The sequence below is a fragment of the Sceloporus undulatus genome, unplaced genomic scaffold, assembly GCF_019175285.1.
Source record: "Sceloporus undulatus isolate JIND9_A2432 ecotype Alabama unplaced genomic scaffold, SceUnd_v1.1 scaffold_15, whole genome shotgun sequence".
Taxonomy (NCBI): domain Eukaryota; kingdom Metazoa; phylum Chordata; class Lepidosauria; order Squamata; family Phrynosomatidae; genus Sceloporus; species Sceloporus undulatus.
The window spans coordinates 2081668-2095771 of NW_024802937.1; the positions used below are offsets into that span (position 1 = coordinate 2081668).

A 14104-nucleotide genomic window follows, 5' to 3' on the forward strand; every position below is an offset into this window, starting at 1 on the left:
TTCTTTAGTTTAGATGAATGCTTTCCATGATCTCTTGACTTGTTGTCACTTAAGAAAAAAATCTTAGTGATGATAAGCTTCTAAATGAGAAGATTAGCTTAACTAGATTTTTAAAAGTGGCAGCTTATGAAGAGATCACAGAAAGCATTTTTGCTTATTGAAACTCACAACATAGTTTTAATCATGCAGATAAGCCAGTTCTTTAGAGTCCTCTGTTGTTTAGCTGAAATCATTTCCTATTCCCAGAGGCTGTATCAATACTTGTGTCAATAGTAGCCTCTGACTGAGATGAGCACAAGAACTCTCAGGAATCCTTGTTAATGCCAAGCTACTGTACTTTGGCTTCTGTCAGTGCAGTGACAGCTTATTTCTAAATTGGGCTCATGTGGTAGCACATTTTCCTTCAATGCTTAAATGAATCGAGTGCCTATGGCACAACTATATCATGTTAACATTTTTTTCCCAGCTAACAGAAAACTTTAGGAGTTGGATTTGCTAGGGATTGAAGAGACAAATGTTGTAGCTTGAAGCTGCCTGTCATCATATACAGTATTTGAACAGAGATAGTGAGCACTCTCTCTCTTTGCTGTTGCTATATTTAACCACCTTTCCAGCCATAAAAGGCTGGCTGTGTTGCTCTCACATTCCTCTGACAGCAGGCAATATTTTTGTTCGGGATCTGGGAGCCCCATCCTCAACCCTGGTCCTCTCAAACACTCTGCTGCATTGAACCTCTACTGGATTTCTCTCTCCCTCTCAGTCATTTGTATACAAGGCTGGACTTTTATCATTATTAGTTGGGTTGCTGGTAAGTGTGCTATCTTAAGAAATATTATATGTCAAATAAATTTGGTTTTTATCTTATCAATGTGGGGCACTACTGTATTTACCTTCTTTCCCTCTACCCCTTTCTTGCAATGTTACACTCTTCCCTCTCTCTTATTCTTGTAAACTGGGAGAGCTGTAATAATGAACTGGAAGAATTTAAAGACTGAACTCTCAATATTTTGCCAATCCAACTCTAACAACTGTTCATGTATTTTTCAAATAGACATGAGGTAATGAGTTAACTATAATGTTTTCTTGTGAAATAGATGTTTTCTTTTGTGCGTGCAATAGTTACTTTAAAATGTCTTCACATGAAGTTAAGAATCTCTTCTTGTTTTAATAACCTAATGAAATCTTGAAACAGGAAGAGATTCAATATCACTTTTTGGATGTGGAGCAAAACGCTCTTGCTCCTCCTCTAACCCATCTTCATTTCTGTAGGCAGCTTTGGACAAACAGCTGTTCTTCCTGACACTTTCTGCGTATCAGTGAGCAGATCAAGATACTATTTCCCCATCCATTTGCATTCTTTTAGCCTTACTTTAACATCCAAAGAGTTAAAAGACTCACTACATTTTGAAGAATTGTGTTATTAATAAGATGTATATTTGTGCTTTTGTAAATATGCATAAAGAATTACCAAGCAGTTAAAAATAGTTGTAACAGATAAAAATAATGGCTATCCATAGACTGGATAATGATGTTCAAGCTGGAGATGGCAGAAGTTTTATCGATTAGCTGGTGAGCTACTACAGCAGGTGCTTGTGATACTGCTGCACAACTGTGAGTGTATCCACATTGCAGAAATAAAGCAATTTGACACCACTTTTAACTGCCATGTCTCCATCCTGTGGAATCTTGGGATCTGTAGTTTAGTGAGCCATCAGAGTTCTCTGACAGACTAGGCTCACCAAACTACAAATCCCAGAATTCCACAGGATGGAGACATGACAGTTAATGTGGTGTCAAACTGTTTTACTTCTGCAGTGCAGCAATAGCCTGGTTTGAGAGAGGGAGTGTAACTTTTATGTTGGAAGTTAGAAAATAATGCACATGTCAATCATTAAGGAAACACTATCTACCTGTACTCAAAAATATAAGTGTGGAAAAATGTGTTATATAACTGAAAATATTGTATCTGTAATATTAATTCATATCAATTGTAAATGCTAACATTCAAAAGACCTGGTTTACAAATATATATCTCAACTCTGAATTCTGCTCCTAAATTTTTATTCTAAAGGCAGCTGTGTGGCAGTATGTTCAATTCTGGACCAAAAATTTGAAATTACAATACAGAGTATTAGAATTTTGAATATTATTTTAAAGTTTAAAGTGGGAGAAAACATTTGAATTTGAGACAAGTTTTATTTTAACCCTAAAACAACTGATTCCTCATCCATCTCTTTGCAGTAGAATACATATGACAAGAGTTAACAACTAAAAAGTGGCCTTGTTTCTTGGCAGTTTCCCCTAGGAAACCCTACTTTGAATGAACTAAATATTTTGCTCTGTTCTTTTCTACCATCAGATTTCCTCTGCAAAAAATTATATCCTAATATCCCCATGGATATAAGTAGTCCGGTTAATGTTAAATAAGTGGTGTTTATCACCTAACTGGATAACTGAAATAGATGTCTTTTGTGCATTCTGAATCTTACATATGAGCATGTGAATATTATTGAATAAAATACCTTAATATTTGTCATATGTGCCATTAATATTACTAACATTTGGTGGCAGAGTTTTTCTGTAGGTCAATCCAATAAAGCCTAACTGGACAACAGTCTCACCTAGAGTTTTAATTCGATGCACCTAATCAGTGTACAAAGGGATTTTCTGGCACCTTTGAGACTTAACTGAAAGAAAGAAGCTTGTGTGTGTGCTTTCTTAGAGCTTGTAATGGTGTTTTAGCTCTCCCTGGTTAACATAGCTTGTCCCTCTTCTTCTTTTTGGCAGTGTCTCAAAAGTTACAAAGTGTGCTAGAAAAAATCCAGGATGTCTTTACCATTTTACCAGAGGCACCATCAACATTTCGACCGTGGATATCGCCACAAGGAGCTGGAATCCACCCTGAGTCAGTACCACAAAGAGGAGAAGCGCAAATCTGCAATCTATACTCATGGATCTGCTGCCTACAGTCAGGAAGCGTCACTGGGCTACCGCCATGGGTCAGCATCTTATGACCAGCAGTCTATAGCATCAAGCCATAAATCAGCTGAAGCCTATGCTCATGAATCAGCAGCCCATAGTAGAACATCTGCAGCTTACAGCCTGGGATCTGAATTGCTCAGTAAGAAGGCTGAGGCCTACCGTCTTGGATCTGAGTTGATCAATAAGAAAGCTGATGCCTATCGCCTTGGATATGAAACATACACTCCAAGGTAGGTTGAAACACAAAGTTTTGTTGAGTAATGGGGTGATAGGTTCATATTCTCTTTTATTTGGCTGAGTAGCAAGCATTCCATCGGCTTCAACTACAGCAGAATGAGCTATATGTATTTGCTGGAATAATTAACTATTCCTCAGTGTAAATTGTTGTGTTTTTTCACTTCATATTCATTTATTAGGAGTTTATCACATGGAAGGCATCCCATGCAGAAACGGAATTTAAAACCCGAAAAAACCTAAGAAGACATGCAAAAGCACAATTGATTTTCAGATACATTGGGGTTAACACAACATTAAACTGGCTCGAAAGTCAACAAAATGAAATTCTTTTTACTTATGGGATTTTCCGGAACTATAGTCCGCTCCTGTGCTAGCCCCAATCCATCGGGCAGGACTGTGTGCTGTGGAAAGGAGAGTTTGTCTTTTGGATGCCAGAAGGTAGCAGGGCATGTTAGGGATATCCTTTCCCTGCGATTATTGCTGCATTGTGGAGGGTGGAGAAGGCTATGGAAGGGAAGAGTGGTTCGACCAGGGAGGTAGAGGGTGAGCATTTCGGTACGAGCGGGGCTCCTATTGAAGTAGTGTGGGGCAAGGGGAGGTATGGCGGTAGGAGACTGGACTCGCGTTACAGGGGACGGCGAGATCGATGCATTATATCTATCTCACCTTCCTGTCCTCCTCCTAACCAACAGGACCTGAGGGTCACTCCAACCATGCCACAAACCCTGTCTCTGCTCCTGTGCAACGCCAGGTCTATTAATAACAAGTCCCACATCATCCACGATTTGCTAGTTGATAGCAACTGTGACCTGGCTTGCATTACTGAAACCTGGCTTGGGCCTGAGGGGGATGCTGTGTGGGCGCAGGCCCTCCCTGCCGGGTTCTCAGTGAAGGACCAGTCCAGGTTAGGTGGGCGGGGGGGGTGTTGCCTTGGTACATAAAAACACCTTGTCTCTCACCAGGAACCACATCCGTCAAACCTCCTTTATCGAGTGTATTTACCTGACCCTGAAAGCTAGGGACAGTCTAGGGATTCTGTTGGTGTATCGGCCACCCCGTGCGCTAACGGACTCCCTTAACGAGCTGACACAGTTGGTCGCGGAGCTGATGTTGGAGACACCCAGGCTGCTAGTCCTGGGTGACTTCAACATCCCCTTTGCGGCCAACTATGTTCCACCCGGTGCGGCTCGGGAATTCATGGATACCATGGCGGCCATGGGCCTGTCCCAGCTGATTACGGGTCCAACGCATTTTGCGGGTAATACACTTGATTTGGTCTTTTGTACGGATGCGGAAAATCCGTGGGCGGAAATAACTAATATTTCCCCCCTGTCATGGACGGATCACTTCCTCGTGGAGGCAAAAATCAAGGCTTCTACCCAGATCCCTCCCGGGGGTGGTGGACCTATTAGGATGGTCCACCCTCGACGGCTGATGGAACCTAAAAGGTTCCAAGAAGCCTTAGAGGGGCACATGGTTGGAGATGACGGCGACACTGTTGATGCCCTCACCGGTATCTGGAATACCGGTCTCTCAAGGGCTATACACAGTATCGCTCCTAAGCGCCCTCTCAGGCCCGCTTCCAAACGTAAGCCCTGGTATACGGAAGATCTCCGGGCCAGGAAGCGGGAACTGCGACGGCTAGAGTGCCGTTGGCGGAAACACCTCTGCTTAGACGACAAGGCTCTCCTAGACCAACGGTTAAAGGACTACGGAGAGGCGATACAAGCAGCTAAGAATTCGTTCTATGCTGCTCGTGTCGCGTCCGCGGAGTCGCGTCCAGCAGAGTTGTTCAGGGTGGTTAGGGAGCTAACTCGGCTCCCTCCTGCCCTGAACCAGATCCTTGAACCTTCTAAGGCCTGCTGTGACCAATTTAATGACTTCTTCGCGGATAAAACCTCTCGGATAAGCAAAGGTCTTGACGCCGACATTCAAGCAGAACCTAGTGTAGAGGTATCCAGAGCCTCCGTGGACTCCATTAAACTGGATCAGTTTGAGTTGGTCGGTACCGATGAAGTGGACAAGATCCTCGGAAGTGTTCGGAAGACGACCTGCTCTCTTGATCCCTGTCCCTCGTGGCTAGCGGCCCAGGGGGGACCGGCGGTAACTCTTTTGTTACGCCGGATTATTAATACATCTTTGAGGGAAGGGCAATTTCCATCAGAATTAAAATTGGCCATTGTAAAACCTATATTAAAAAAGCCCTCCCTCGACCCCCTGGTACATAATAATTATCGGCCAGTGTCGCTGCTGCCATTTTTGGGAAAGGTGATCGAGAGGGCAGTTGCGATCCAGCTTCAGGCGGTCTTGGATGAAACGGATTATCTGGACCCATTTCAAACTGGCTTCCGGACGGGTTACGGGGTTGAGACGGCCATGGTCGCCTTGGTCGATGATCTCCGTCTGGGCATTGACAGGGGAAGCGTGTCCCTGTTGGTGCTCTTGGACATCTCAGCGGCTTTCGATACCATAGACCATGGTATCCTTCTGGAGCGCCTGGCAGAGGTGGGAATCGGGGGCACTGCGCTCCAGTGGTTCCGGTCCTACCTCTCTGGGAGGTTCCAGATGGTGCAGCTGGGAGACGTTTGCTCCGATAAGAGGGCCCTCACAACAGGGGTCCCTCAAGGAGCCATTCTGTCTCCCATGCTATTTAACATTTACACGAAACCGCTGGGAGAGATCATCCGGAGACATGGGGCGCGGGGTTATCAGTACGCTGATGACACCCAAATAGTCTTCTCTATGTCTCCGACTGATGCAGTGACTGGGGATGGCGTCTCTCCTCTCGCGGCCTGTCTGGAGTCAGTAATGGGCTGGATGAGGAAAAACCGACTCAGTCTGAATCCAGAGAAAACGGAGGTGCTCGTGATAGGTTCCCCTGGCCCAGGGAAGGCAGTGGTTCCACCTGTCCTGAACGGGATCACGCTTCCCGTGAAGGACTCAGTACGCAGTCTGGGGGTGCTCCTTGACTCGTCGCTCCACCTTACATCTCAGGTGGATGCGACAGTCAGGAGCACCTGTTATCAGCTTCGGCTGATACGCCAGCTGCGTCCCTACCTGGACCAGGGGGACCTTGAAACGGTGGTACATGCTCTGGTAACCTCTCGTTTGGACTTCTGCAATGTGCTCTACATGGGGCAACCCTTGTACCAAACCCGGAAGCTACAATTGGTGCAGAATATGGCAGCCAGGCTGGTTACTGGCGTACCCAGAGCCAGCCACATAACACCCGTGCTCAAAAGTCTGCACTGGTTGCCTATATGCTTCCGGGCGCAATACAAGGTGTTGGTCATTACCTAGTACTCCACCACAAATGCCCCGGAAGGGAGGAGGAGGAGGCAGCCTCCTGTCCCTTCCTTCCCGTGGGTGCCTGGCACCCGCGGGAAGGAAGGAAGGGAGGAGGAGGAGGAGGCAGCCCCGCCCCCGTCCCCTTTTCCCTGCAGGGTGCCGATTCGAATCGTTGAACCCTCCGGTGTGGTAATACAATGTGCACTCACTCCCCTTTGCTTGAATCCGCATCACGTGACATGCTTGGAATCAAACTGACTTTGCTTCCTCCTCACTTTGGAAGAACAGCAGAAAGGCAACCAGGTGTGGTAAAACATCACGATTTTACCTTAATTCGCATTGCTAGACAGGAGTGACTCGATCTGGTGTGAAAAAACATCACGCTTTGCATTGCTAGAACAGGAGTGACTGCGGATCTGAGCTGCAACCCCCCCACGTGTGATAAGGTCCTGTGTTTATCTCCTGATGACCTATCATAAAATAGCATGCTGGAATGTAAGATACAGAGTTGAGGGAAAACATATGTTGGGAGAAAAATATGTCTTTCACCACTTACTAAGCATAAGAGTATTGCTTATTTTAGTCTTATGTCTGTCTCTAAAAAAAAAAGGAAGGGAGGAAGAAGCAATGGTAGTGTATTTAACAACCCCACCCCCAAAGCATGGGATTTGGGGAGGCACTGAAAAATATGCCCTAGGATTAGAGAGTGGATATGAACTTGACCACTACAGCATTTTCACAGGGGAAAGAACCTTTGACAAACACAGTTTCTGGAGATGGAGTGCTGGCATTTCTAATGTATTAAAGGGGCTTTGCAGAAGGTCAAAGTTTGCTTCTTGAATTTGTGGACAGATGCTGGCTTTCCCTAAGAAAGCAGCAAAACCAGTCTGTGGGGGCCTGATTCAGCTCTATCTCTGTCTCTTATTTTGAGAATTTGAAGTTGATACTGGCAGAGGAAAGTGCAAAGGCAGTACTATTGCTGAACCTAAAGGAAACAAAATAATGACCACAGAGGATGTACATAAATTCAACCTAGATAACAAGCAAATCAAAATATTTTTTAAAGATTTCCTGTACCTTGGATCAAATATTGACCAGAATGGAGACTGCAGTCAAGAAATCAGAAGAAGATGAGGAATGGAAAGGCAGCTATGAACAAATTAGATAAGATCCTAACGTGTAAAAGTATACAACTAAACGCTAATGTTAGAATTGTCCAAGCCATAATATTCCCCATCACCATGTACAGATGTGAGAACTGGACAGTGAAGAAAGTAGTTAGGAAGAAAGTTGACTCATTTAACATGTGGTGCTGTAGAAGAGTGCTGAGGCTATCATTGATGACCAAAAAGATAAACCAATGGGTCCTTGAACAGATCAAGCCTGAACTCTCCCTGGAAGCCAAGATGTGGCCATGTGTTAGCCACATCATGAGAAGGAAAGACTCATTAGAAAGGACAATAACGCTAGGAAAGGTAGAAGATATAGAAAGTGAGGAAGACTGCACACCAGATGGCTAGACAATCAGGGAAGCCATGAGTATGAGTCTTCAGGACCTAAGCAAAGCAGTGGAGGATAGGGGGGCTTGGAGATGTCTCATTCACAAGGTAGCCAAGAGTCAGGGTTGACTTGAAGGCAGTTAACAACAATTGACAGTGAAAATGCAATGACATCTGGAAACATCATTGAAATATCCAGTCTCTCTCATCACTTTTGAAGGAAAAACTTGGCCGAAGCAATTATTTTATTGCTTATTATTGGGTCATAGGCTGGCATTTACTTATTTGGATGAGTAATCTGTATGTGACCTTTATGACTTAATTGCTGGTGCTAATGAGAATATGATTGCATTTATTATTTAATTGGCTATGTTATTTCAAATTGAATGGTTATTGTTCAAAGTTTTACTGAAGTTCCGCTAAAACAAGAGTTCTTGATTAGATCAACGCACAATATTTTGTACCCAAAGTATATTACTTGGAATCCAATGTTTATTTTTAGCCTTTGTTGTCTTCTACATTTGCTTTTTCATGTGTTCTTGTAGAAAAGCTATCCTTTTCTGCTGTAATGACTTTCCAATATTAAAGTCTACAGTTTTGATTTTAGTTCTCAGGGAAGTTCAAGCATCAGAGACTGTGATGAAACACTGCAACATTTTTGTACCATGGCCAAAGGGTGACCCACTGTTCTAGTAGTTCCCAAAGTGTAACTAAAGACATAGCCTTTTATGTGTTATTAGATATGTATGTATTCATCAGTTTGGGTACAGAGGAGGAGACATTGGTCATTTGATATCAAATGAGTTTGCCTTTAAGGTTCAGAGCTAATTTGCATGTCACAGAGGCCACAGGGAGATTGCCACTTTGTGCCCCTTATAGTATGGTGAGCTGTTGATGCGTAGAGCAAACAAACCCAACCTCTCTGTGTTATAGATTATTAAGCTAGTAGTAGCTTAAAAAATAGTTCCTAGGATTCTGAATGTGCCACAGGATTTCAAAATTGGCCATGGTGCATGCTCTGTCAGCTATTTCAGCATAGAGTCATAGGCATGCACAAAGATACAAATTTGTTAGTATCGTTCACAGATGCTCAGGACAATGGTGATTTATATGGCTTGAATCCAACTGTTAGTCCCAGCCAAATTCATAAATTTGTCCAACTCACACGTATGGGCCAAAGTTCAGACTAATAAATAGGATTCAACCCATTATCTACTGATGTGTTCAAAGGCAGGGGAACTGAATTCCATTACCCATCCCCAGTGGTATCAGATCCAACAAACATACCCATCTATGAGATACTGTTCAAAGAGATAAACATATTAGTCTGTTTTAGCATAAAAGGATTCAGTGAATCCAGTAGCAGCTTTGAGACTAACATGGACATAGTCCACTTTATCAGATGCATGGCTTCTGCGAGATGTATGAGTAGACTCAGGTGCTTTCTGCACCGCTATTTGGGACGTCCGGAGGACGTCCCATTTTAAAAAAGGGGCGTCTCTTTTAGACGCCCCATGGCCTAGTACGGACTCCGTCCGTACAAGATGGCGCCGGCCCTTCTACATGGCCGGCGCCATCTTTGCGTATCGGACGCTTAGCGTCCGTACGCGTCGCGCCGCTGCTGACGTAGCGAGCGCGCCCCTGGCGCCTCGCTACGTCGCAAACGCGACGAAAAAAGAAGCTCCATTTTGGAGCTTCTTTTTTCGGTCCACGCGGGAGTCGGGCCGTCTGAAGGCTCCGGCTCCCCCGCGGACTTACTGGTGGCGGCAGCAGACCGCCGCAAAGCGGCGGTCTGTACCCCGCCCCAGTTTACTCATATTCCTCTGCGACGTAGGCAATGTGTTCTGCAGATATGCATATAGACACAGTCTTATATGTAAATTACTTTTGCTAAATCAAGGAGCTTGTGTTTAGTAGTCAAATGTATAACAGAGTCCAATGGCAAAATGTTTCCCTTTATATCATCTGTAAGCATTGTTTTCACCTTTTTTTACTTGCTGCGTCTGATCCTGAATAGGAGCTTGTATGCATTTATTGTATGTATTTTAATATCCTGTTTTCCTTATAAATTAATTCATAGCAGCTGTATGTTTGGAGGTTTGGTTGACCGTAGCTTAGCAGTCTGCATTTCCAGGTGATAAACATCTTGTACTGGTCTTTAAGTGCCCTAAGCCTGTTTGTAGCTTGTTGCCAAGTTTGAAAGGTTCTGCACTTGACACTGCAAGTTGAGGACAACCTGCTGTCACATGCTCTTACCCACCCTAATGCATGGAAAAAAGAGCTCTAATTCTTCAGTCATCTGTCTGAAGCAACAAAAGGTGCAGAAAAAGCAAGAAGGAAGAAAGTCTTTATTCATCCAATAGAACTGAACACTGAACACTTTTGAAGAGCTCACCTTCAACAGTCAAATCAGAACTGTCCAAATATGTGTGTCTCTGAAGAGACAGATCACAAAACAGATACTGTAGCTCTACCAGTACAAGTTCAGAGTCTGGGCTATCTCCAAGAGGATCCTGTTACTCTGTTTGACCTAGCAGTATATAGATCCTACTCCACCATACTGGGAGGAATGTCCATATGCAGTATTTTTCCAGAGATATACCTGATAGGTCCTTAGAGTGCATTTGTAGTACCATGTGTGCACACAGTTCAAGCAAACCTAGTGAAAAGAAAACAGTTTATTTCGTGACTATTTGGAATTACCACTGTTGACTAGTGTAAACATATACACTGTCTACAACCAGTAGTTTGAACCTAAGTGCCAAACTAAATGATACTTTAAAGACATAACTAGCCATTGTATTCTTTTAACCCTATAATAAGCATGGGGGATCCAATCTGAGTCATGGCCCTAGCATGAGAGCGGGATTTTTGTTTTGTTTTGTTTTTGCCCATCCTTGTGGTCATGATCTCAATTCAGGGGGCAGATATTGCAATTTTTATTGCCAAACTGATGCATAGAGCAAAATGGATTAATTTTTAATAATAAAAATAGCAGATGGTGGTTCTTCAATATGAAGCGGGATCACATCAGGAGACAAAATCCCCTCACCCTCCACACCAATGTCTTATTCTGGATAAGAACCCCTATAGTTATTCCAGAGTAAGAGAAATATGTAGTTGCTAGGAATGTACTTACAGTATTATTTAGTTTCCCCTTAAGACATAAATGACATTATGAAAATAACTTAACTCCCAATAACCTGCTAGGAACAAATGGTTTCTGATGACTGATATTTGGACCTGACTTACGCTCTTCTAATTTTTAAAATTGTATTTTTATTATGGGTATGGATTTAAAAGTCACAAGCAGGAATGAAAAAATTGACTTTCATGTCATTGCTGTGTGAAGAACATCTGACCTTTAAACAATGTTGGTGATGCAGGTTATGTGATCACCTATGAACTCTAGGGTTATGATGAATTAGAACAAGAGTTAAAATAAAATGAAAACAGAGGTAACTTCTTAATCAGCAGGAAAGGGTTGACACCATCTTTTTTTTTTCCTGGTGAAGTTTCACATATTTATGGTTTGAGACTTTCTTTTCACAACATTAGTCTCTTCAGAGTAAACAAGCAAACAAAAACTGTAGTCTGACAGGAACTGAGTTTAATTTTGACAGTTTCTTACTACACAGAGAAACATTGTGTTGGATCCAAAGAAAGGAAAGTCTGACTCTAGTTATACAATCCTCCGATGTGATTTATGCCATACTATGTCATCAATGCCTACCAGCACTCTACATCGGGCAAACAGGCCAGTCCCTGTGCCAGAGGATAAATGGACATAAATCAGACATTAGGAATGGGAATACACAAAAACTGGTAGCAGAACATTTCAATCTCCCTGGGCATTCCGTCTCAGACCTCAGAACAGCAGTCCTTGAACAAAAGAACTACAAAGATAGATTGGAATGAGAAAGAGCAGAATTGGAATTCATCCATAAAGTACAGTCCCTCAGCAATGATTCGAACAGGGATAATGGCTTCCTGGCTCACTACATACATTTCAACACTATCTGACCCCATTCTTGGGGATGGGGGGATGTCCTACACGCATCTATTTCCCCCACTTACCAGTTAGTTTCCAAAGCCAAACTGGTCTTGCCTCTTCATTTCCATACACATTGGCGAGTTGACCAGGTATTTCAGTGGGACAAAAAATTAGCATAATAAAGGGAGAGTACTAAAATGGAAGTTCCTTTCCCTTTGCACAAGAAACTTTTAGATCTAATCATTTACCTGCAGAAAGGTAATAGTTTATTTTCTTACCCTAACTCTAATATTCCCCTTGTTGAACTCACAAGTAGTATATGAATCAATTTTGGAACAGACATATTTTTTGCACCCATCGCAGTGGCTTTAAAAATTAGTGCTGTTAATGCCAATGTGTAAAAGCATTGTGGAGGAATGTGCCAGTCATGCATCTTTTCTAGTGATGATTCCATGAGCCATATCTAGCTGATATCCAGTATGTTATCCCACAGGGTCATTTCTGAATCTGTTTTAAGTGTTGTAGCACTGTGTATTTGTTGCAAACTTAATCATACTTGGAATAAACCCACTGAAATCAGTGGTGCTTAAGTGAAACATGATTCTAAACATGGGCAAAATGCTTATCACATGACACTGTTATACTGTAATTGCAATGTCTTTGTGGAGATTATTGCATGATATCATGGTTCTCTTGGCGCGGAAACATGTGGTACTGCTTTGGCTTGCTTGGAAATCTAATCTTTCCCCACTGAAAATAATCCATTAATGATCTCCTATTACACTATGATTTAGTTACCATTTTGTTTTGTTGCAATACTGGGAACAAAGTGGGTATAGTTTCATTGCTCCTGTCTTGGGATTCCCCAGGGATTTCCAGTAGAGGAACTCCCAACTACTTTGATTGGACTGGGAGGGCACTGGGATTCTTGGGAGTTCCCAAGAAAACCACTGAATGCTTGTTCTCCATTCTCTGGCATTTCTTTTACATTATTTTAAATTGTGTGTGTGTGTGTGTGTATATATATATATAGCATAATAACACAATTCTGATGTAATCCTATTAGAAATTAATTCCCTGAGAAATCAATAGGTTTCAGGAAAAGTTTAAAGATTCAAAAAAAGTTTAAAGAATAATATATAAAAGCAGAACAAAGCACATTTGGGTTTGCAGAAAAAAGCATATAAAAATGGTGCAAGTGGTGTGTGTTATCTTTCCAATGTGAGCAGGGCCTGGGCGAGGTGTTGCATAACACCTGAGGGAGAGAGTAGGCTGGGCCAGTTCCATCAGGGGCTGGCCTGAAGACGGAGGCTCCTCCCTCCCTAACTGTCATCTTTCGGCCTCTGAGGGAGAGAGTAGGCTGGCCCAGTACCGCCAGGGCTGGCCTGAAGACCGGAGGCTCCTCCCTCCCTAACTGTCATCTTTCGGCCTCTGAGGGAGAGAGTAGGCTGGCCCAGTTCCATCAGGGGCTAGCCTGAAGACGGAGGCTCCTCCCTCCCTAACTGTCATCTTTCGGCCTCTGAGGGAGAGAGTAGGCTGGCCCAGTACCATCAGGGGCTGGCCTGAAGACGGAGGCTCCTCCCTCCCTAACTGTCATCTTTCGGCCTCTGAGGGAGAGAGAAGGCTGGCCCAGTACCATCAGGGGCTAGCCTGAAGAAAGAGGCTCCTCCCTCCCTAACTGTCATCTTTCGGCCTCTGAGGGAGAGAGTAGGCTGGCCCAGTTCCATCAGGGGCTAGCCTGAAGAAGAAGAGCCCTCCCTCCGGTCCATCTGCCTTGGTCCAGGCCTCAGAGGGAGAGAAGAATGCTGGACCTGATTCCTTCCCCCCCTCACCATTCCCTTCTCCTTTTGTGTCGTGTCTTTTAGATTGTAAGCCTGTGGGCAGGGAACTGTCTGTTATCCCCTCTATTGTAAACCGCTCGGATTCCCAGTGATTGGGCGGTATATAAATAAAAAACCTTAATGATTCTATTATTATTATTATTATTATTATTATTATTATTGCATCACTATTTAACCTTGCAATTGTACAATGCAGCTTCCTGACCTTTTTTTATAAAAAGCCTATCATAGGGTAAGAGTAGGAGCAAACAGGGTGGTGTAAA

The 14104-nt window shown here is 43.3% G+C and overlaps 1 protein-coding gene across 2 annotated transcripts in view; it reads left to right on the forward strand.

Annotated features, from left to right (window-relative positions):
- The first annotated feature begins 646 nt into the window (after positions 1 to 646).
- Positions 647 to 14104, forward strand: part of LOC121917324 (myomesin-1-like) — a 96930-nt gene continuing 83472 nt past the window's right edge. The window contains exons 1-2 of one of the 2 annotated variants that reach the window (XM_042443210.1): positions 647 to 808; positions 2788 to 3212. In XM_042443210.1, coding sequence (XP_042299144.1) covers positions 2827 to 3212 — 386 coding nt within the window. In that variant the 5' untranslated portion in view covers positions 647 to 808; positions 2788 to 2826. The remainder of the gene's footprint in view (positions 809 to 2787; positions 3213 to 14104) is intronic. The other variant, XM_042443209.1, reaches the window with a different exon arrangement.